We start from the raw sequence: 24,719 nt of genomic DNA on the forward strand, positions 1-24,719 counted from the left end.
TGCATGTGTGTTTGGTGTGATATGTGTTTCCCTGAAGGGTCCAGGCTGAATACAGGAAATTGGGTCTAGATCAGTAGGCAGTGTGCTTGGCACTTTGTTGAAGAGCCTGTGTCCACGCATTCTACACAGTTCTTGCTGACTTCTGCATTATACGCTCGGTTCCAGTTCTTGCTGAATTCTGCATTCTACACTGTCCCAGTTCTTGCTGAATTCTGCATTCTACACTGTCCCAGTTCTTGCTGAATTCTGCATTCTACACTGTTCCAGTTCTTGCTGAATTCTGCATTCTACACTTTCAATTTCCTGCTGAATACTGCATTCTACACTGTTCTAGTTCTTGCTGAATTCTGCATTCTGCATTTTTCCAGTTCTTGCTGAATTCTGTATTCTACATTCTGTTCCAGTTCTTGCTGAAGAAAATGGAATAGACTTGGATGCTTAATAGTCAGCATGGAATCCTTAATGCTATTTTTTTCTCCTGTTCCACTCAATGTTGCCCCATACATTGTCACAAGGATCTTCTACTGTAGAGCTTGTTGACGTAGGAGATGTTGGTGATAAGCAGGAAAGGATTTGAAGGTATCATTTTACCTTGTAGAGTGGATTTCATTTGTTACTGGCACACAATATAATAAATATTTCCAAGATGCTTCAACTCACTGTTTTTGATACGAAGTTTATTTAAATCTTTTTCCACCTTCGCAAAACACCAAGATTATTTTTGGCCAAAACTGTTCTGAGAGCCACCATGTCTCCATCATCCTGACCAGTTTGTAGAGATGTAAATGGTATAACTGGATGAAATGTTCCCTTGGTGAAATTTATTCATGCTATCTCACGAATAACTTATACATTTTTCAGTCTTTCAAAGTCCAAAGACCCTGCTGCCACTATTCCACTTTCAAGAAATGGTGCTGGCGGAGCCAGTGTTGTACAGAGTCCACCGCAACCCTCTGGCACAGGAGTCAGTCAACTCACTGCTGTGCCAGGGCCAGTTACAACTGGTCCCAGCCCACATATAACCAGAAGAGGTGAGTTCTGTCTACAAACTTCAGTTTCGATAGTTGAATTGTATCTAGAATTAGAGTCAGAGCATAATGTAGCTTTGAATTGGGGAAATATGAAAGTTGTTTTTAAAGGAAATCCCTGTTGTAGAGTGGACTATTTTCTGCAGCATCCCCGGTTGCTGAAAGTGATCAACTCTAGATAAAAGTACAACGAAGAACTGATAGTATTTCTTTTTTTTTGTAATTTATTTTTTTTATTGAAGTTCATCATCAAACATTTCCATGAGATGTGTTTCAGATATTGTACATATATATCATACAATCATATTTGCTACAAATCTCCAAATAATATTTATCTATAGAAAAGAGAGGAAAGAAAGAACAAGCAAAAGGAGAAAACTATGTACAAGAAGGGAGTGATCTTTTTTTTTACAACATATTCATTGATTTGTGAGAATAAAATCAGGCCTATGAGGTGTTATGTAGTTGAACCATTTTTCCCAGTATGAATCAAATTGTTCCAACTTATGATTAACAGATGCTGTTATCTTCTCCATTTTGTAAATGTCCATTGTAATTTCCATCCATGCATTTAAAGTTGGGCTTTCCTGTGGTAACCATTTCCTGGTAAGGGTCTTTTTTCCAGCCACCATCAGTATATTAATTAAATGTTTATCTCTTTTCAGCCATTCTTGAGGTACATACCCAAAATATATGGTCTTACTTTCAAAGGGTATTTCACATTTAAAAATGTCTTGTAGGGCATCATGTATCCCACTCCAATAGTCTTTGATAACGGGGCAATCCCAGAAAATACGATAATGGTTGGCATTTTGATTTCCACAATTTCTTCAGCAAACAGGGAGGTTATTACTATCATAATGGGATTTCTGAGAGGGTGTAGTAAAATATCTTATCAAGTTTTTCCATCCAAACTCCCTCCTTTTCTGTGAACTGGTACACTTCCATTGATACCTCCATATTATTGTCCATTCTTCCTCAGATATAATTATCCCTCCTTCCTTCTCCCATTTTGTTTTAATGTATGAAGTCGAATGTATTTTAAGATATGACAAACTCTAAAACATGCTTGAAATGATTCTACTACCATTATCTGAATTATATGCTTTTCTAAATAGCTCTATCAAACATGTACTTGCCTTGGTTACATTTTTGAACTGATAGTATTTCAAAGGAGATGTCACCCACTCTGAAATAACTGGGAACTAAGAGTAGAGATTGAGGAACTACTGACCACAGTCTTCCAATCTTCCATAGATATATGGTGGTCTCAGAGGACTTACAGATTGGTAAAAATGCTCAATTTATTGGCCAATCAGTTTCATATCTACCCAAAGGTAATATATTACAGATGCTGGAAATCTGAAATAGGAGCAGCAAATGCTGTAAGTAATCTGCAGTTTGGGTTTATTTCTTGAAGTTCTGAATAATGAGAGGTGTCCTTATTCAAACATACCAGATCCTAAGGGGACTAGACAGGATAGATGTTGATGTTTTCCCAACTGGGAGGGTCTCTTATGAGGGGACATATTGTAAGATGAGCTGGGTCTATTCTTACTGGAATGTAGGAGGCCCGGGAATGAAATTGTCGATGTTTATAAAATTTGAGGGCCATTGGTAGGATATTGCGGTGGCTGAGTCTTGAACTTGAGCCTAATACTTATTTTTAAGATTGATTCCCTGTGCTCGATATTCTGTTCCATGGAAATGGTTTTGCTTTGTTTTATTTACTGTTTGTTCCCCTTAATTTTTTGAAAAGATTAATCAAATGAATTATAAAACTTCTGAATTTCAGAAGACGCAGCCCAAGTTCCAGTAATCTCTCCTTGTAATTTAATTTTGAAGTTACAGTACCAGTGTAGTACGTTCATGCTGCACTCCCCTCAGTGTGTATATAGCCTCAGTAAGTGTAGTTGGTTCCTCATGTGTGACCTAGCCAGGGACTGCAGTGTAATTTTCATCATCTTGTACTCTAGTGTTGTAAGTATAAAGACCAACATTCTATTAGCTGCTTATGATTATATTTGTATCTGTGTATGACAGTTTATTAATCTATTTCCCAAATCTTTTTCAGGCAGGTCATTCACTAGATCAGAAGTACCCTTGCAGCATTTTTAGTCAAATAGGATGTGCTTGGTTGAACTTCTTTTGCCACACTTTTGTTGATTCAGGTACTCTGTCTCTGCAATGTAGAACAGTAAAGCAGGGGAATAGGACCTTTGACCCATGATCTTATGCTAAGCTAAGTCAGCTAATGATAGCCAATTCCTTCTGTCTGTACATGGTCCATATTCCTTAATTCTCATTCTCTGTATCTATCTTGGAACCTCTTAAACACCTCTGTTGTATCTGCCTCCACTATGACCACTGGCAGTATATTCCAAGCAACCACAATTCTGTTTAAGAAAATAAAACTTGCTCTACCTATCCTTTGAACTTCTCCCTTCTTAACTTAAATACATGCCTTTTTGTTTAGACAATTCAACCTACCTTGGAAAAAAGGATACTAGCCGTCTATCACATAACATATAACAATATAACAATTACAGCACGGAAAAAGGCTATCTCGGCCCTTCTAGTCCGTGCTGAACCCTTACTCTCACGTAATCCCACTGACCTGCACTCAGCCTATAACCCTTCATTCCTTTCCTGTCCATATATCAATCCAATTTAACTTTAAATGACAAAATTGAACCTGCCTCAACCACTTCTGCTGGAAGCTCGTTCCACATAGTTACCACCCTCTGAGTAAAGAAGTTTCCTCTCATGTTACCCCTAAACTTTTGCCCTTTAACTCTCAACTCAAGTTGCCTATCTCTGCCTCTCATAGACTTATAAGCTTCTGCCAGGTCTCCCCTCAGCCTCCAGAGAAAGCAGCCCAAGCTGGCGCAACTCTAAACCAGACAGCATCCTGGTGAACCTCTTCTGTATCCTCTCCACATCCTTGATGCAATAGGGTGACTGCTCACAGTAGTAGCCAGCTATCTCATTGGAAATATTAAAGGGAGGGTCTGAAATTTGCAGTTTCAAGTAAGTTATAAATACAGTAGATATTTGAAACCCATTGCAAGATGCTACCAGTCACCTGTTAATTGGTGTGAGACCCTGTGTTAAGATTGGTCAGCATCTGCAGAGTGAGAACAATTAAAATTTCATGTTGATGATCTTTCATCAGATTTTATTTTTTGAATACTGCCACTCTACCATTTTCTTGGTTGGATCAATTGTCATAAAGCACAAATTAGGCTTGTTAGAAAAACAGTGCTTTGGGATGAAAAGAGCCAGTGGTACAACAGAATCAGAGTGATACAGCACAGAAGCATGCCCTCTGGCTCAACTTGTCCATGTCAACCAAGTTCCCTATCTGAGTATGTCCCAAACTCCAGACCTAATCATCTACCTGTCCAATGTCTTTTAACACACAATTATGTTAAAACATTTTAACAGATAGGTGAATAGTGGTGAGTATATGCTTTGCAGACTGCAGAGGTTTTCTCTAGGATTCTGTAAGTGAAGCACTACAGTTTTGCAATTAATACAGAACGGGGAACAAACTGAGATGTGAGATAACTGACACATAGTGAACAGTGATGAGAATAGCAATGGAACATTGAGGCCAAGAACCACAAGACTGGGTGAGCATGCAACAGCTAATTTTAAACACAAAAGAATGACTTTTGATCAAAATAATGAAGTGACTACAAATTGAATGGGGAAGTATTAAAGGTGGTGCAAGACTGAGAAACCTAAAGGTGATTTTAAGGAATTGCCTTCTGAATATGAATTGCATTATTAATGATCTGGTGACACTCAAACTAACCCACTTTGTTTTCCTTCTTTTAAGCAACAAAAAAGCCTGCTCCTGCTCCTCCAAAGCCTTCGAATCCACCTCCTGGACAGCCTGTGGATCATGGAGCAAGCACACCTGTTAACCAAACAACAACACATTCACCAAAACAGCCTAGCCAAGTTGCCAGTACATCTCCAGGTCAATCTGGAAACCAGAGTTCTGTGCAATCCCATGGCCAGTCCTCTTCTCAACTCACAATGCAGTCTCGTAAACATTCTAGTAATCAAATGGTTATTCAGGCTCCAAATCATCCCCCTCCTCAACCTCCAGTGCAGCCTATCAATCCTTATCCTTGTAAGGCTTCTTCTGAGCAAGCAGCAGAACAGCCCTCCAGTACTCCCCCAGACACACCAACTCCCCCGAGCACACCTCCATTAGGGACACATGGTGCAGGCTTACAGCTAACTCAGCATTTTACACATGCCCAGAGCTTCCCAGCAAACCAGGACCTGCAGTCCCAAACCCCTCTGACACAGTTTGCCACTGTGCCGAGGGCACGGCCAGTACCAAAACCAAGAAATCGTCCCAGTGTTCCACCACCACCACAGCCACCAGTGACAGCCGGTGCAACAAGTTCTTCCACTCCTACAGAGCCGGCATTTTCTAACACCACTGCTACAGCTTCCAAAATAGTTACTGGTGAGTGTTCGTAAATGGCCCGCATGTATGATTCATACACAGAAGTGGGAAGGAATTAGAATTCAAGACAAGGGGCTGGTATAAAGGGTTTGGGGATCCCTGTGGATGTGACTTGAAATGATGTTTTCAATCTCTGGTGGATGTGAAGGATATAATTGGTAATATCCTTTTAGAGGAATCAGAAGGATGGATAGAACATAGATGGATAGAACAGGCCCTTTGGCCCACAATGTTGTGCTGAGCATGTAACTTACTCTAGAAGCTGCCTAGAATTTCCCTGCTGCATAGCCTCCTATTTTTCTAAGCTCCATGTACCTATCCAAGAGTCTTTTAAAAGACCCTATTATATCAGCCTCTACCACTCTCGCTGGCAGTGTGTGAAAAAGTTACCCCTGACATCCCCGTTGTACCTACTTCCAAGCACTTTAAAACTATGCCCTCTCATGTAAACCATTTCAGCCCTGGGAAAAAGCCTCTGACTATCCACATGATCAATGCCTCTCATCATCTTATACACCTCTGTCAGGTCACCTCTCATCCTCCACGACTCCAAGGAGAAAAGGCCAAATTCACTCAATCTATTCTCATAAGGCATGCTCCCTAATCCAGGCAATATCCTTGTAAATCTCCTCTGCACCCTTTCTATGGTTTCCACATTCTTCCTGTAATGAGGTGACCAGAACTGAGCACAGTACTCCCAAGTGGGGTCTAACTAAGGTCTTGTATAGCTGTAACATTACCTCATGGCTCTTGAACTCAATCCCACGGTTGATGAATGCCAACACACCATATGCCTTCTTAACAACACTGTCAACCTGCGCAGCAGCTTTGAGTGTCCTATTGACTCGGACCTCAAGATCTCTCTGATCCTTCACACTGCCAAGAGTCTTACCATTAATACTATATTCTGTCTGTGATGGATGTAAGTAACTAGAAAAAATTATTCCAGTAACATGTACACTGACCCTGAAATAAATTTTCCAGCAATTTGATAGTTTTACATTCAGAAATAAAAATGAGTATTCAAATTATTTTATATGTTCTCCCCCGTGAGGGTTTCCTCCTGGTGCTCTGGTTTTCTCCCACAATCCAAAGACGTATGGATTTGGGTTATTAAGTTATTTTCACTGACAAATACCTCCACAGGTTTAGAAGACTGCATTTGGTGAATTTCAAGCATTTTTATACGAGCAGTTAATCTTGCTGCTGCTTACTCAGCATTGTCTGTTAAAGTGGTGACTGCTTTCGATATCATGCTAAGATTAGCACCTGCCGTTTTGCTGCATCTGTAATGCTCAACATTTGAAGAAGAGGTTCTCTTGAGATAATTTTGTACTCTCACTTCTGTTTAGATTAACCTCTCATGAGATGAGCGGTGAATTTAGTGCTTTAGTGATTTTTGGCAACAATGACTGATTTATCAAAGTTCAAAGTAAATTTTATTATCAGAGTACTTGTCACCAAATACAACCCTGAGATTCTTTTTCCTGCAGGCATACTAAGCAAATCTATAGAACAGTAACTGTAAACAGGACCAGATGACAACAAATTGTGCAAATGCAGATAAAAATAAATAGCAATAAATAGCGAGCATGAAATAACAAGAGTCCTTAAATGGGCATAGTTACCCCCTTTTGTTCAAGAGCCTGTGCTACGAAAGCAATACTAAGAAAGGATAATACTTTGAAATAGAACAAACCATTCAGAGTAAAAGGAAAGTGGGCCCAAGAAGTTTTGGGTAGTGTACATTCTGAAAATTTGCTGACAGACATGTGCAATGGCATGCAGTATTCCCCAAAACTTTTACATTTTAATTTGACACCCTGAAGACATCTAATCTCTTTTGAGCATCAGTAAGTAGAAGGTTAAATGAAAGGTAAATGATTCATGATTCCTAGAATTCTATAATGGAGTGATTGTTAATTGTCTTGTGTTATCATAACTCACACAGATCTTCTTCTCCAACCCTTACCAAATTTCAAACTGCCAATCAACTCGATTAAGTACACAAGCCTGGAAAATTTCATTTATTACCAGTCCATAGTTTGTAAGGCTTTTTCCTCTTGAGAATGTAATATTTCCATATAATATCAAGAGACCTTTCAGCCCTTGGCCTCTATAGTAGCTGTCAGGGCATCCCCCAACATTCTCACTCCCCTATCAACTCCCAGTGCTCCAGCCACACATACACACTAGGACCAATTAACAGTGTCTTCGTAACCTGAAAGCATATCTCTAGGACGTAGGAAACCAGAGCACCTGGGGAGAACGTGCAAGGTCCAGGCAGATGGCACCCAAAGTCAGGATTGAACTGGGGTCACTGGCACTGTGAGGCAGTGGCTTTACAAAGAACCCCAGCTGTACACACTAGCTCTAACTGCTGCAGCACTGTTTCAACCTGCAGGTTGTGTTGCGTAAGAAGGTGTAGTCATTAAAATTCCATAACTGAAAAGTAGCCGCATACTGACAGGGAATGCTCCTTTAGCACTGCATACAGCTCAGAGAAAAGAATCTGCTTCCACTTGGATTGTGATTTTAGTAGAGAATGTTCCAAAACATGAGGAATAACACTGCGATGTGAAGAGAAAAATAGAAGGGATGACAGTTGTTTTCTGGGAGGAAAGGGATTTGACATAAGAAAATAAGATCAGGAGAAGGCCTTCAAGCCTGCCCTATCTGCCCTAATATGATCATGATTGATCTATGCTGACCTGAACTTCTCTTCTGTGCCAGTTCCGCATCCCCTTGAGATATCGGATATTTATCCATCTGCACTTTGAATATTCAAATAATCCAGCTTTCACTAGGTACGGAGGCAGAGAACTTCTGAGACTCTACCCTTTGTGAGAAGCGATTTTTCTGCACTACTTTTAAATGTCTGGCCTCTTAACTTGTCGTTATGAGTTCTTACATAGCAGTCTCTTATGTGGCTCCTTGACAAATGTCTTTTGGAAATCTAAATCCACTACTTCTACAGGTTCCCTTTATCAATTAGAAAAAAATCAGTGTTGATATCCTAAAAGTTATCATGGAGTATTTAATCTTCAGCCTTTATTACTTTGTAACCATGACTCCATACCAGCAATTACATAATAAAGTGCACCAGTTTATTTCTTGTACCATGGATTAATCTTGAAATGCTAGGTGTACTGTGGTTAAAAGAAAAAACTTCAGTTTTCTTTTTTGACCATTCTGTTCTCACTATAATTGTGAGTAAACACATGTTTGAATGCACGCTCTCTTACTCTTTCTTTCTTTCTTCCTGACCTACTTTTATTATCATTATAGTTCCTCCCCAGTTTCCAAAACACCCAGTTTATGTACAGTCCACACATATGACTGAGTGTTTGGGAGACCAGTGGGGTGGATTTGCTGAACACTAAGGGGCTGCAGGTATCTCCTGCCATGTGGGACCAAGGATCTCGGCCCGAAACGTCAACTGTACCTTTTCCTATAGATGCTGCCTGGCCTGCTGTGTTCACCAGCAACTTTTATGTGTGTTGTTTCATTTTGCAGCAACACTTTCTTCTTTCTAATTTCCTATCACCAATGTTCTTCCCTTCCTTCAATCTATTGGCCTCCTCTTGTTCTCTCCACATGCAACACTGAACTTCTGCCTTTTCTCACCCGAGTCCCTTACTCATACTACACTTAGTGAGCACTGTCCACTGCCTGAAGTGTAAAGTCAAGGCCACATACTTGTATTTCCAAGTACTACAAATTCTGACTTAATTGACGGTAACTTTGGTTAGCCTGTTCTAACTGGTTATCTAACTATGCTAGATAGAAAGGTGGCTGTTTTCACCACTACAAATGAAAGCCACAAGGAAATAAACAGCGAGGCTATATTGATGAAATAGTAACACAAAATCTCTCATTACTTATCTTTAATATCCACACATTAAGCATGGCACATTACTCTAAAGTGCATTATAGCTGAAGAAGTTCTTTAGAAAGTCCCTTGTTGTAGAGTGGTATCATGGTGGTGAATTCTAATTAAAAGTGAATGTGAAACTTAGCTGCTTCTACAGGAATTCAAATGCTTAGCATCTTTGTTCATGCATTAAATTCTTCTAGGTGCATTTCCTTCTCTGCCTCAGCCAAAAGAATGCTTGTCTGAATGGACAGTAATACTGGCTTCGTGTTAGTCTGCATGTAGATGCAGTGCACTGTATCCTGTTCAATATTTACACTTTGCATGAAGATTTTAGAGCATGTTCTAATGTTAACTGATACCCCATGCCCCACTTCCTGACCTAGAATAATTGAGCATTTCCTTTGCTTTCTCAGTTATGTGACCTTGCACATATGCTGTGTGAGTTTTGGCTTTAGTCGCAACTGAATAGTTTGCTAGTGCTTCATACCTAGATTCATACCTTCATACATAAGAGTTAGGTGTACTGTTTGGCTTTAGAAGTAGTTATGTTATATATAGAGAAAAAAATCCAACTATTTGGTTAGATTAATTACCAACTGAGAGAAGATAACAGATCAAAGAATTGCAAATGTTTCAAAACCAGCATTGTCTCATAACTAAGAGAGTTTAAGAATAATTTGTTCATTAGATTCCCAATGACATGCCTCTTTAATGCAACAGTTCTGAAAATTACAAACAAGAGAAAATCTTGCAGGTCCAAGCAACACACACCACATGCTGGAGGAACTCGGTAAGTCAGGCAGCATCTATGGAAAAAAGTACAGTTGACGTTTCAGATCAAAACCCTTCGGCAGAACTGGGGGAAAAAGCTGAGGAGTAGATTTAAAAGGTGGGGGGAGGGGAGAAAGAAACACAAGGTGATAGGTGAAACCTGGAGGGGGAGGAATGAAGTAAAGAGCTGGGAAGTTGATAGGTGAAAGAGACAGAAGGCCATGGAAGAAAGAAAAGGAGGGAGGAGCACCAAGGAGATGAGGTGAGAGAACGAAAAGGGGGTGGGAAGTGGTGAAGGAGGTGGGGGTATGACCAGAAGTTTGAGAAATCGATGTTCATGCCATCAGCTTGGAGGCTACCCAAACAGAATATAGGTGTTGTTCCTCCAACCTGAGTGTTCCCAACTTACGTCAGGTCTCACTGATACACAGGAGGCCACACCGGGAACACCAAACACAGTATATGACTCCAACAGACTCACAGATGAAGTGTTGCCTTACCTGGAAGGACTGTTTGGGGTCCTGAATGGTAGTGAGAGAGGAGGTGCAGAGGCAGGTGTAGCATTTGTTCCACTTGCAAGGATAAGTGCCAGGGTGGAGATCAGTGGGGAGGGCCGAGTAGACAAGGGAGTTGTGTAGGGAGAGTGATGCCTGCCGAAAATAGAAAGTGGGGGGGAGGGAAAGATGTGCTTGGTGGTGGGATCCTGTGGGAGGTAGCAGAAGTTTTGGAGAATTATGTGCTGGATGCAGAGACTGGTGGGGTGGTAGGTGAAGACAAGAGGAACCCTATCCCTGGGAGAGTGGCAGGAGGATAGAGTAAGAGCAGACGTACGTAAATAGAAGAGATATGGTTAAGGGCAGCGTTGATAGTGGAAGAAGGGAAGCTCCTTACTTTGAAAAAGAGGACATCTCCTTCATTTTAGAATGAAAAGCTTCATCCTGAGAGCCGATGCAGCGAAGACAGAGGAATTGAGAGAAGGGGTGGCATTCTTACAAGTAACAGGGTGGGACGAGGTAGCTGTGAGAGTCCATGTGTTTATAATAGACTATGCTCAGTTCTGGTCACCTCACCACAGGAAGGATGTGGAAACAATAGAAAGGGTGCTGAGGAGACTTACAAGGATGTTGCCTGGATTGGGGAGCATGCCTTATGAGAATAGCTTGAGTGAATTTAGCCTTTTCTCCGAGGAGTGGTGAAGGATGAGAGGTGACCTGATAGAGAGATGATGAGAGGCATTGATCGTGTGGATAGTCAGAAGCTTTTTCCCAGGGCTGAGACAGCTAATATGAGACGACACAGTTTTAAGGTGCTTGGAAATAAGTACAGAGGAGGTGTCAGGGGTAAGTTTTTTTTATGCAGAGAGTGGTGAGCATGTGGAATGGGCTGCCTGTGACGGTGGTGGAGGTGAATACGATAGGGTCTTTTAAGAAACCCTTGGATGGGTACATGGAGCTTAGAAAAATAGAGGGCTATGGGTAACCCTAGGTAATTTCTAAAGTATGTACATGTCCGGCACAACGTTGTGGGCTGAAGGGTCTGTATTGTGCTGTAGGTTTTCTATGTTTCTACATCAGTGGATAAGCTGTCTCCGGAGATAGAGACACTGATATTGAGAAAGCGGCGGGAGGTGTCAGAAATACACCAGGTAAATTTGAGGGCAGGGTGGAAGTTGAAAGCAAAGTGGATGAAATCGACAAGTTCAGCATAGGTACAGGAAGCAGCACCAATGTAGTTGTCGATGCAGCAGAGGAAAAGTGCGGGACGGTCACCAGTGTTGGCTTGGAACATAGATGGTTCCACATAGCTGACATATAGGCAGGCATAGCTGGGGCCCATGCAAGTGCCCACGGCTACCCCTTTTGTTTGAAGGAAGTGGGAGGAGCCAAAGGAGAAATTATTTAGAGTGAGTGAAGACGAGTTCCACTAGGCGGAAGAGAGTGGTGGTGAAGGGGAACTGGTTAGGTCTGGCGTTCAGAAAAAAACGGAAAGCTTTGAGACCTTCCTGAAAATTAGTTCTGTAATAGCAGTCTGTTCTGCTTTTAGCTAAAGATAAGGGGCTATGTTGTTCAACTTAGAATGCTGTGTCAACCAATCAGGATGGTGGAATTGGGAGAAGGTTCTAGGGAATGCTGGGTGGAGAGGTTTTTGTGAGGGACACTGTGGGTCAAGGTCTTTTTGCCAGGAACTGGAAGAAGGTAGGAGGGAAGATAAGTGAAGATTCTGTCCCTGTTGCATAAGGTGTGTTGTGCAGATGAATGGAGGAAGGACCAATACTCCCATGGGGAGCCCATTTGTTTGAGGTAGATTTTGAGTGACATTCAGAAGGTGGCGTGTACTTTCACGCAGACCGAGGGTCCAACGTGTGAGTTAAAGACAGCTTCAAGATGAGCTCCAAGTTATGTGCGCATTTGGACTGGGATAACTGTAATGGGTCCTTTTCATTTTTTGTTTTCTTTTCCTACTAACTGTTTGACAAAGCTGACATTTGTAAATATAAATATATTGTATGCAGTGTACGATCTGTATTTTTCTTGCCAACGACTAATTGCATGGGGCCAGTATTTGCACAGATCAGGGTTTGGGTGGGCAAGACATCCCAACCTCCCGAGTTTGGTGGGACCCAAGTTATACTGACCCTAAACATACAGAGTTCAAAAAAGGTCACTGCACAGTCCAGTGGCTGTTAGTGAGGGGAAAATTTCTGCATCAAGTACAATAAATTTTACATGATCCAAATGTATCAGGTAAATTTATCCTGCGGTAATGAGCTTATTTAGAAACTTAGCTGGAATAGGAGCCAGACTGCTTCTGTGGCTAATATATAATGCTATGATTCAGGAAAACATGGGCTCAAGCAAAGTGTTCAAGTGTTGCTGCATATGAATGAATGAGGAAGAAAAGTGTTTTAGTTAAAACTGAAACCAGTTTCTTCAATGGTGCAGACACAGGAGCCAAAAGGCCTGTTCCATGCTCGGTTTTAGTTGTCATCTTCTGCTTGTTTCCTGAATTTGAATCAGCCAATTAAACAAAATGGTTACTTAACAAACATATCCCCAAAATAAAATGTTTGCAGTTTTCCACAAAAGGTAAGTTTTTTCTCAAAGATATAATAAACGAGATCCTCGAAGTTTGATCCACAAATTAAACTCTGAATAGTCATTGTTCTGATAGAGTGAGGGATCACATTGTGCATTGAACAGGAATGGAATGCTATGAGAATAAGCTGGCTTCACTTTGGCACTTACTTAGCATTCAATTTCAGAAGGTATTTGTCAATTTTAAATTACCTTAATTGAGTAATCAATATGGTGGTAGAGTCACAAACGAGAGAAAATCTGCGGATGATGGAAATCCAAGCAACAGACACAAAATGCTGGAGGAACTCGGCAGGCCAAACAACATCTATGGAGAAAATGCTGTCTGACTGCTGAGTTCCTCCAGCATTTTGTGTGTTTTGCTTGGATTTCCAGCATCTACATCAGGACCTGATGAAGGGGCTCAGCTGAAATGTCGGCTTTTTACTCACTTTCCATAGATGTTGTCTAGTCTTGGTGGTAAAGGGTCATATTTAATGTAGAGGGTGGGATAACAATTCAAAGTGATTAAAAAGTTAAACCTGCATATCGTTATACATAAACTGGTGAGCTGTTCCAGCCCTTCAACAGCAAAATGCAGTCTTGCATGCTAGCAGGTGGAGCGGCTCTGTAGCTGGCCTTTAAGCATTCCATGCTTATGGTGGGAATGATATGCACTGGTGTGCATGTTTGCCACCAATGTGAAAAAACCTTGCGAACATATGGTTTCTAATTGTAAACTGTTCTATTAAAAAATGCAGATGTCTGACCAGCAAAGTATGAGCAGAATTGGGAAAGTTATGGTAAGATTTAGGCAACTGATTGGCCAATTAATCCTGCTAATCTGCAGTGATGATTTAGTGCATGTTTTCCAGCCAATACTAACTCTGCTTGCCTGCACAACTAATGCATTGGTATAAACATTTCCCTGAACGTCATCATGTATTTCTAAATGTCTTTTGAAGTCATTTCATTTTAAGTCATTACAGGTAATCTTGCTGCTCATCTGCTTTGGTTTTGTACTGTTAATACTGCAGTAATCTTGTATGGTGCACCTCACTTTTCTGAAGTTCTGTTAGAGTCATGAGCTGTACAATAGGAAAGTGCAGAGTTACCTCACTGAAGAGTAAGAGATACTGCAGAACAAGTAGTTTCTATAGGCAGTAAGCTGGAACTTTAGTGAAATTCTAGAACTGATTCACGACAATCTTCAAAAACTGCACTCTTCTATAAATCCCTTGTTGATGCCTGTTTTTACAGCCTTCACCTTTGCTGTACTGGTGGAGGCATCAGGTGATTAGAACTTAGAAGAAATTATCCTCAAATGTCACCTTGTATAAGTAGTGTTCTGTAAAAACTCACTAATGTTTTGTATTTACTGCTAGATTCCGATTCAACTGTGAAAGAGCAGGACTGGAAGCACTCTAAACCATCTGTGGAGTCAACGTCTGTGTCAGGAAGCATGGAAATGAAGAAGTGTGAGCAGCAGGACGTTGATAATGACTCAGAGAGCACTGCTTTGTGAAAGGTTGCTGCACAGCACCATTTACACCACTGAACTATATTCTTCAAGGCTTGATTCTGCTGCTGTTCTACGTTGCTGCACCTCCAAAATGCAAAGTAAACTCGGTTATTTTCAACTAGATATACTCGTGTTGTATGGAATCAGACTCAAAGGGCTCATCAATACCACTGCTATGGTTCCTCTACTGCTGCAATAGTTGGTATTCAGGAGACCATTCTGACAGACATTCTCTCCTTGTGGGAAACCGAGGTTGCATGATAAGCAATGGCCCTGCAGGAATTTGACTGGATTAGTAGCCACTCATAGGTTGCAGTCCTATTAACAGTGCCTTGTGCAATTTTCTTCAGGCTTCTTGATGGAAGCTTGTTGTGGTCTTATTTTTTTAATTGTACTTAAAACAGTGTCCAGATTTTGTACAAGATTATTACATGAGATTGGTACTGTGCTGAGATTTAGTCCACTCAATCTGTACATTTGTATTTATCCTTAGTGCGAATTAATGCTTAAACCAACTGTACTAGGTTTTTTCCTACTGTTTAACAGAAGTGCACTTCCTGCCATAAAAGTCCTGTTTTGCAAACGAGGCAATTTTATAACTGATTAAAAATGAACAAATAATTAAGTTTAAGATTGAGTTCATCAGTTTGAACATTTGTTTTGAATTATAAACATAAATGCAATGTGGAAAATGCACGCAAGTTGCATTCATGTATTAAAAAATATAAAATCAACAGCTAAGCAAGTTACTTGTGGATATGGATTGCATGTCATTGCATCTGCTCAGTGGCCACTTTATTAGGCACACTTGTAAACACAAATATTTCATCAGCCAATCATGTAGCAGTAACAGTGCATAAAAGCATTCAAACATGGTCAAGAGGTTCAGCTGTTTAAACCAAGCATCATAATGGTAAGAAATATGATTTAAGTGACTTTGACCTTCCAGTGATTGTTAGTGCCAGTCGGATGATTTATCTCAGAAACTGCTGATCTTCTGGGACTTTGACACACACAATCTCTTTGACACACGAGTTTACAGACAATGGTGTGAAAAACATAGTGCACAGCAGTTGTATAGGTGAAAACCTGAGTTTTTCTCATTTGCTAATGCAACATGATTCCCCAACAGGTTATGGGTCAGGTCTGGCAACCTTCCAGCCTGATGTTAGACAATCATTTCTTCTGGTCCTTGGTGTCAGATTCCTGATGTGAGACAAAATGTCCCTTCAAGGTTTTTGTTGTCATCCTGTGTGACCCAGTCTGTCATCTGTAGTGCCAGTTACGTTCCTGATTCAGGTCCAGTCCCAGCATTTGCAACAATATCAACCTACTCCTCTTGTGTTTCTGTTTTATGTCCTGCCCTGGAGTCTCAATGATATCACAGTACAACCATGTAACTAGAAGTAGATGAAGGACCTTCATCCCCAGCACTGTTCCACCATTACACAAGGATCTTCACCCCCAGAACTGTTCCAGCATTGAACAAGGTCCTTCATCGCCAGCACTATTCCACCATTGAACAAAGGTGGGTTTCTCAGACAGATAATACTGGCAGTGTGGGTTCCTCAGAGAGATGATACTGACAATGTGGGTTTCTAAGATAGATGATACTGACAGTGTGGCGTTTCTCATATAGCTGATACTGATAGTGTGTTCCTCAGAGAGATGATACTGACAGTGTGGGTTTCTCAGATGATAATGACAGTGTTTGTTCCTCAGAGAGATGATACTGATAGTGTGGGTTCCTGGGATAGATGATACTGACAATGTGGGTTTCTCAAATAGATGATACTGATGGAGTGGGTTCCTCAGATGATACTGAAAATGTGGGTTTCTCAGATAGATGATACTGGTAGAGTGGGTTTCTCAGATAGATGATGCTGACAGTGTAGGTTCCTGGGATACATGATACTGACAATGTGGGTTTCTCAGATAGTTGATACTGGTAGTGTGTTTGTCAGATGATACTGATAGAGTGTGTTCATCGGATAGATGATACTGATGGAGTGGGTTTCTCAGAGATGATACTGACAGTGTGAGTTCCTCAGAGAATTGATATTGACATTGTGGGTTTCTCAGAGAATTGATATTGATAGTGTGGGTTTCTCAGGGAGATGATACTGACAGTGTGTGTTCGTTAAATAAATGGTACTAAAAGATTCCTCCGAGAGGTGATACTGACTGTGTGGGTTTCTCAGATGATACTGACAGTGTTTGTTCCTCAGAGAGATGTTACTGATAGTGTGGGTTCCTGGGATAGATGATACCATATAACAATTACAGTACAGAAACAGGCCATCTCGGCCCTTCTAGTCCCTGCCGAACACTTACTCTCACCTATTCCCATCTACCTGCACTTGGCCCATAAACCTCCATTCCTTTCCTGTCCATACACCTGTCCAATTTTTTTTTAATGACAAAATCGAACCTGCCTCTTCCACTTATACTGGAAGCTCGTTCCACACAGCTACCACTCTGAGTAAAGAAGTTCCCCCTCGTGTTACCCCTAAACTTTTGCCCTTTAACTCTCAACTCATGTCCTCTTGTTTCAATCTCCCCCACTTTGAATGGAAAAAGCCTATCCACATCAACTCTATCTATCCCCTTCATAATTTTAAATACCTCTATCAAGGTATACCTCAACCTTCTATGCTCCAAAGAATAAAGACCCAACTTGTCCAACCTTTCTCTGTAACTTAGGTGCTGAAACCCAGTTAACATTCTAATAAATCTCCTCTGTACTCTCCCTATTTTGTTGACCTCTTTCCTATAATTCGGTGACCAAAACTGTACACAATACTCCAAATTTGGCCTCACCAATGCCTTGTATAATTTTAACATTGCATCCCAAATCCTATAATCAATGCTCTGATTTATAAAGGCCAGCATACCAAAAGCTTTCTTCACCACCCTATCCACATGAGATTCCACCTTCAGGGAACTATGCACCATTATTCCTAGATCACTCTGTTCTACTGCATTCCTCAATGCCCTACCGTTTACCATGTATGTCCTATTTTGCTTAGTCCTACCAAAATGTAGCACCTCACACTTATCAGCATTAAATTCCATCTACCATCTTTCAGCCCACTCTTCTAACTGGCCTAAATCTCTCTGCAAGCTTTGAAAACCTACTTCATTATCCACAATGCCACCTGTCTTAGTATCATCTGCATAATTACTTATCGAATTTACCACCCCATCATCCAGATCATTAATATATATGACAAACAACACTGGACCCAGTACAGATCCCTGAGGCACACCACTAATCACCGGCCTCCAACCTGACAAACAGTTGTCCACCACTACTCTCTGGCGTCTCCCATCCAGCCACTGTTGAATCCATTTTACTACTTCAATATTAACACCTAACGATTGAACCTTCCTAAATAAGCTTCCATGTGGAATCTTGTCAAAGGCCTTACTGAAGTCCATATAGACAACATCCACTGCTTTACCCTCGTCAACTTTCCTAGTAACCTCTTCAAAAAGTTCAATAAGATTTGTTAAATATGACCTTCCATGTACAAATCCACGTTGATTGTTCCTAATCAGACCCTGTCTATCCAGACAATTATATATACTATCTCTAAGAATACTTTCCAGTAATTTTCCCACCACTGACGTCAAACTTAATCGCTAGGTTTCCTCTTAGAACCCTTTTTAAACAATGGAACCGCATGAGCAATACGCCAATCCTCTGGCACCATCCCCGTTTCTAATGACATTTGAAATATTTCTGTCGGAGCGTCTGCTATTTCTACACTAACTTCCCTTAAGGTCGTTGGGAATATCCTGTCAGGACCCAGAGACTAACCCACTTTTATATTCCTTAAAAGCGCCAGTACTTCCTCTTCTTTAATCATCATAGTTTCCATAACTACCCTACTTGTTTCCCTTACCTTACACAATTCAATATCCTTCTCCTTAGTGAATACCGAAGAAAAGAAATTGTTCAAAATCTTCCCCATCTCTTTCGGCTTGGCACATAGCTGTCCACTCTGATTCTCTAAGGGACCAATTTTATCCCTCACTATCCTTTTGTTATTAATACAACTGTAGAAACCGTTTGGATTTATTTTCAGCTTACTTGCCAAAGCAACCTCGTATCTTCTTTTAGCCTTTATAATCTCTTCAGATTCTTTTTGCATTCTTTATATTCCTCGAGCACCTCATTTACTCCATGCTTCCTATATTTATTGTAGATCACTCTCTTTTTATGAACCAAGTTTTCAATATGGGATGATAGAGTGTGTTCGTCAGATAGATGATACTGACAGTGCGGGTTTCTCAGATAGATAATGCTGATACAGTGTGTTCGTCAGATAGAAGATACTGATAGAGTGGGTTCGTCAGATAGATGATAATGATAGAGTGGGTTTCTCAGATGATACTGATAGCGTGGGTTTCTTGGATAGTTAATACCGATACAGTGGGTTTCTCAGATAATACTGATAGAGTGGGTTTCTCGTATAGATAATACTGATAATGTGGGTTCCTGGGATAGATGATACTGACAGTGTGGGTTTCTCAGAATTGATAATGATAGTGTGGGTTTCTCAGATAGATGATACTGACTGTGGGTTTCTCAGATGGATGATACTGATTGAGTGTGTTTCTGAGAGAGATGATATGGACAGAGCGAGTTCCTCATATCCATGGTACTGATAGAGTGTGTTCATCAGATAGATGATACTGATACAGTCTGTTTCTCAGATAGATGATACTGAGAGTGTGGGTTCCTGGGATAGAATATACACAGTGTGAGTTTCTCAGAGAGTTCTCTGTACTCTCTCTATGTTGTTGACATCTTTCCTATAATTCGGAGACCAGAACTGTACACAATACTCCAAATTTGGCCTTACAAATGCCTTGTACAATTTCAACATTACATCCAACTCCTATACTCAATGCTCTGATTTATAAAGGCCAGCATATCAAAAGCTTTCTTCACCACCCTATCCACATGAGATTCCACCTTCAGGGAACTATGCATCAGTATTCCTAGATCCTTCTGTTCTACTGCATTCCTCAATGCCCTACCATTTACTATGTATGTCCTATTTTGATTAGTCCTACCAAAATGTAGCACCTCACACTTATCAGTACCTTCTTAACTAACCTTCCGTGTGGAACCTTGTCAAAGGCCTTACTGAAGTCCATATAGACGACATCCACTGCTTTACCCTCGTCAACTTTCCTAGTAAGCTCTTCAAAAAATTCAATAAGATTTGTCAAACATGACCTTCCACGCGCAATTCATGTTGACTGTTTCTAATCAGACCCTGTCTATCCAGATAATTATATATACCATCTCTAAGAATACTTTCCATCAATTTACCCACCACTGACATTAAACTCACAGGTTGATAATTGCTAGGTTTATTCTTCGAACTCTTTTTAAACAATGGAACCACATGAGCAATACGCCAGTCCTCCGGCACCATCCCTGTTTATAATGATATTTGAAATATTTCTGTCAGAGCCCCTGCTATTTCAAAACTAACTTCCCTCAAGGTCCTAGGGAATATCATGTCAGGACCTGGAGACTTATCCACTTTTATATTCCTTAAAAGTGCCAGAACTTCCCCTTTTTTAATCATCATAGTTTCCATAACTGCTTTACTTGTTTCCCTTACCTTACACAATTCAACATCCTTCTCCTTAGTGAATACCGAAGAAAAGAAATTGTTCAGAATCTCCCCATCTCTTTTGATTCCACACATAGCTGTCCACTCTGATTCCCTAAGGGACCAATTTTATCCCTCACTATACCTTTGCCATTAATATAACTGTAGAAACCCTTTGGATTTATTTTCACCTTAATTGCCAAAGTAACCTCATATCTTTTAGCTTTTCTAATTTCTTTCCTCAGATTCTTTTTACATTCTTAATATTCCTTGAGCACCTTATTTACTCCAAGCTGCCTATATTTATTGTAGATCTCTCTCTTTCTCTGAACCAAGTTTCCAATATCTCTTAAAAGCCATGGCTCACTCAAACTTTTAACCTTCCCTTTCAACCTAACAGTAACATAAAGTTTCTGTATCCTCAAAATTTCACTTTTAAATGACCTCCATTTCTCTATTACATCCGTCCCATAAAACAAATTGTTCCAAATACACTCCTTCTAAATCCTTTCGCATCTCCTCAAAGTTAGCCTTTCTCCAATCATAAATCTCAACCCTAGGTCCAATCCTATCCTTCTCCATAATTATATTGAAACTAATGGCATTGTGATCACTGGACCCGAAGTGCTTTCCAACACATACCTCTGTCACCCGACCTATCTCATTCCCTAACAGGAGATCCAACACTGCCCCTTCTCTGGTTGGTACCTCTATGTATTACTGCAAAAAACTATCCTGCACACATTTTACAAACTCCAAACCATCCAGCCCTTTTACAGAAAGGGCTTCCCTGTCTATGTGTGGAAAATTAAAATCTCCCGCAATGACAACCTTGTGCTTACTACAAATATCTGCTATCTCCTTACAAATTTGTTCCTCCAATTCTCGCTCCCCATTAGGTGGTATATAATACACCCCATAAGCATTACTATACCTTTCCCATTCCACAATTCCACCCAAATAGCTTCCTAGACGAGTCGCTAATCTATCCTGCTAAAGCACCGCTGTAATATTTTCTCTGACAAGCAATGCAACACCTCCCCCTCTTGCCCCTCTGATTCTATCACACCTGAAGCAACGAAATCCTGGAATATTTAGTTGCCAATCACACTCCTCCTCAACCACGTTTCACTAATAGCTGCAGCATCATACTTCCAGGTATCAATCCATACTCTAAGCTCATCAACCTTTCTTAAAATGCTCCTAGCATTAAAATAGATGCATTTAAGAAACTCTCCTCCTCTTACTCTCTGTTTATTCCTGATGGTGCAAACAACTTTGTTACCTTTTTCTTCCTTCTCCTCTATATCTTTGGTCTGAGTGCACCTGATCTCTGTCCCCTGCCTATCCTCCCTCACACACTGTCTACCAGCTTTCTCTATTTATGAACTAACCACCTCTCCCCTAGTCTCTTCAATTTGATTCCCACCCCCCAACCATTCTAGTTTGAAGTCTCCCCAGTAGCCTTCGTAAATCTCCCTGCCAGGATATTGGTCCCCCTAGGATTCAAGTGCAACCCATCCTTTTTGTACAAGTCACATCTGTGCCAAAAGAGGTCCCAATGATCCAGAAACTTGAATCCCTTCCCCCTGCTCCAATCCCGCAGTCACGCATTTATCCTCCACCTCATTCCATTCCTACTCTCACTGTCGCGTGGCACAGGCAGTAATCCCGAGATTACTACCTTTCCGGCCCTTCTTCTCAACTTCCTTCCTAACTCCGTACAATTTCCTTTCAGGACCTCTTCCCTTTTCTTACCTATGTCATTGGTACCTATATGTACCACAAGTACCTATATGTACCACAACCTCTGGCTCCTCACCATCCCACTTGGACGCGATCAGAAACATCTCGGACCCTGGCACCAGGGAGGCAAACTACCATCCGGGTCTCCTGACTGCATCCACAGAATCGCCTATCTGACCCCCTTACTCTCGAGTCCCCTATTACTACTGCCCTCATCTTCCTTTCCCTACCCTTCTGAGCTATAGGGACAGACTCTGTGCTGGAGGCACGGCCACCGTTGCTTCTCCCAGGTAAGATGTCCCCCCCAACAGTACTCAAACAAGAGCACTTATTGTCAAGGGGCACAGCCACTGGGGTACTCTCTAGTACCTGACACTTCCCCTTCCCCCTCCTAAACGTGACCCACTTGCCTGCCTCCCGTAGCCCTGGTGTGACCACCTGCCTGTAGCTCCTCTCTGTCAACTCCTCACTCTCCCTGACCAGATGAAGGTCATCGAGCTGCAGCTCCAGTTCCCTAACACGGTCCCTTAGGAGCTGCATCTCAGTGCACCTGGCGCAGATGTGGACATCCGGGAGGCTAGGAGACTCCAGGACCTCCCACATCTGACACCGAGAACAGCAAGCTACCCTCACACTCATACTTCCTCCTTTCCTCAAAGAAGAGGAAAACTTGAAAACCAAACCTACTTTGCCTCGCCTGTTGAGCCAAAGCCCTTAAGCCTTCACACTGCTCCCGGCTCACTCCGCTGCCTGCTGTATAAGGCTGTGTTCCTTTTAAATCTTCCGTGCTTCACTGCCCGATGTCACATGCCTGTGCAGTCCCGCCTCTCTTAACTCAGATGATAAGAAGAAAAAATCAAAATGTCTCCCACCGCACACCCGCTCCGATTCTCAGACATCCTTCACCCAATTAAACCCGAATCAGGACTTCTGTCCTTTTAAATCTTCTGTGCTTCACTGCCCGATGTCACACGCCTGTGCAGTCAGATGATACTGGTATAGTGTGTTTCTCAGGTAGATGATACTGACAGTATGGCTTCCTCAGAGAATTGACACTGACAATGTGGGTTTCTCAAATAGATGATACAGATACAGTGTGTTAGTCAGATAAATGATTCTGATACAGTGTGTTTGTCAGATAAATGATTCTGATAGCGTGGGATCATCAGGTAGATGATACTGACAGGGTGGGTTTCTCAGAGAGTTGATACTGACATTGTGGGTTCCTGGGATAGATTATACTGATAGTGTGGATTCCTGGAATAGGTGATACTGACAGTGTGGGTTTCTCAGAGAGATGATACTGATAGATTGTGTTCATCAGATAGATGATACTGATAGAGTGTGTTCGTCAGATAGATGATACTGATAGAGTGGGTTTCCCGGAGAGTTGATACTGACAGTGTGGGTTCCTGGGACAGATTATACTGCCAGTGTGGATTCCTCAGAGAGATGATGATGATCGAGTGGATTCCTCAGAGAGATGATACTGATGTGTGGGTTTCTCAGATGATACTGATAGAGTGGGTTTCTCGGATAGATGATACTGATAGTGTGGCTTTCTCAGATAGATGATACTGACAGTGTGGGTTCCAGGAATAGATGATACTGACTGCGTAGGTTTCTCAGAGAAATGATACTGATAGAGTGTGTTCATCAGAGAGATGATAATGATAGAGTGGGTTTCTCAGATGAACTGATAGAGTGGGTTTCTCGGATAGATGATACTGATAGTGTGGCTTTCTCAGATAGATGATACTGACAGTGTGGGTTCCAGGAATAGATGATACTGACTGTGTAGGTTTCTCAGAGAAATGATACTGATGGAGTGTGTTCGTCAGATAGATGATACTGATAGAGTGTGTTCCACAGAGAGATGATACTGACAGTGTGGGTTTCACAGTTAGATGATACCGATAGTGTATTCCTCAGATAGATGATCCTGTGGCGACCCACTTTCTGGCACCCACGAACCGGCTCACGAAACAACGTGCGCAGGCAGAGGGCCAGCAGCAAAAAGGGCGCCAAGCCATCAGGGGGAAAATCCCGCGCGCAGAAAGGGTCTGGGAATATGCATTCCCCACAGTAGTCCTGCCCAGGGAGGGCGGGAACGGGAAGGCTTTAAAGCGGGCCGCTAAGTTTGAATAAATCTCTTTCATCGCAACTCTGACTCACCGACTCCGTGTGGTTATTCTAGCGCTGTGTGCAGCACATCGCTACAATTGGTGACCCCGACGGCCCAAACGATATTTGGACCAGAGATGACCGACGCTGCATCTGTTCACGCAGTTTCGTTAAAACTGCCAAGCTTCTGGACGCGGCGACCCCATTTATGGTTCGAACAAGCAGAAGCACAATTCCACATTCGGCAGATAACCTCGGAGTCCACTCGCTACTACTACGTGCTGAGCTCCCTCGACCAGGAGACTGCTGCACAAGTTGAGGAGTTTATACAGTCGCCCCCGGAGGACGGCAAATACACAGCACTCAAAGCCCTGCTCATAAGGACTTTCGGACTCTCACGGCGCGAACGAGCACGCCGCTTAATGCACCTGGATGGTTTGGGAGACAGGCCG

The 24,719-nt window shown here is 41.6% G+C and overlaps 1 protein-coding gene across 11 annotated transcripts in view; it reads left to right on the top strand.

Annotated features, from left to right (window-relative positions):
• The window catches only part of LOC134351828 (rho GTPase-activating protein 17-like), a 183,849-nt gene extending 168,352 nt beyond the window's left edge, over positions 1 to 15,497 (top strand). For 7 of the 11 annotated variants that reach the window (XM_063058583.1, XM_063058580.1, XM_063058579.1 and 4 more), the window contains 5 exons: positions 862 to 1,031; positions 2,286 to 2,413; positions 3,103 to 3,199; positions 4,873 to 5,517; positions 14,625 to 15,497. In XM_063058583.1, coding sequence (XP_062914653.1) covers positions 862 to 1,031; positions 2,286 to 2,413; positions 3,103 to 3,199; positions 4,873 to 5,517; positions 14,625 to 14,764 — 1,180 coding nt within the window. In that variant the 3' untranslated portion in view covers positions 14,765 to 15,497. Of the gene's footprint in view, positions 1 to 861; positions 1,032 to 2,285; positions 2,414 to 3,102; positions 3,200 to 4,872; positions 5,518 to 14,000; positions 14,043 to 14,624 lie in introns of all 11 variants that reach the window. The other 4 variants (XM_063058578.1, XM_063058574.1, XM_063058582.1 and 1 more) reach the window with 4 other exon arrangements.
• The last annotated feature ends 9,222 nt before the right edge of the window (positions 15,498 to 24,719 follow it).

The sequence above is a fragment of the Mobula hypostoma genome, chromosome 9 (assembly GCF_963921235.1).
Source record: "Mobula hypostoma chromosome 9, sMobHyp1.1, whole genome shotgun sequence".
Lineage (NCBI taxonomy): Eukaryota > Metazoa > Chordata > Chondrichthyes > Myliobatiformes > Myliobatidae > Mobula > Mobula hypostoma.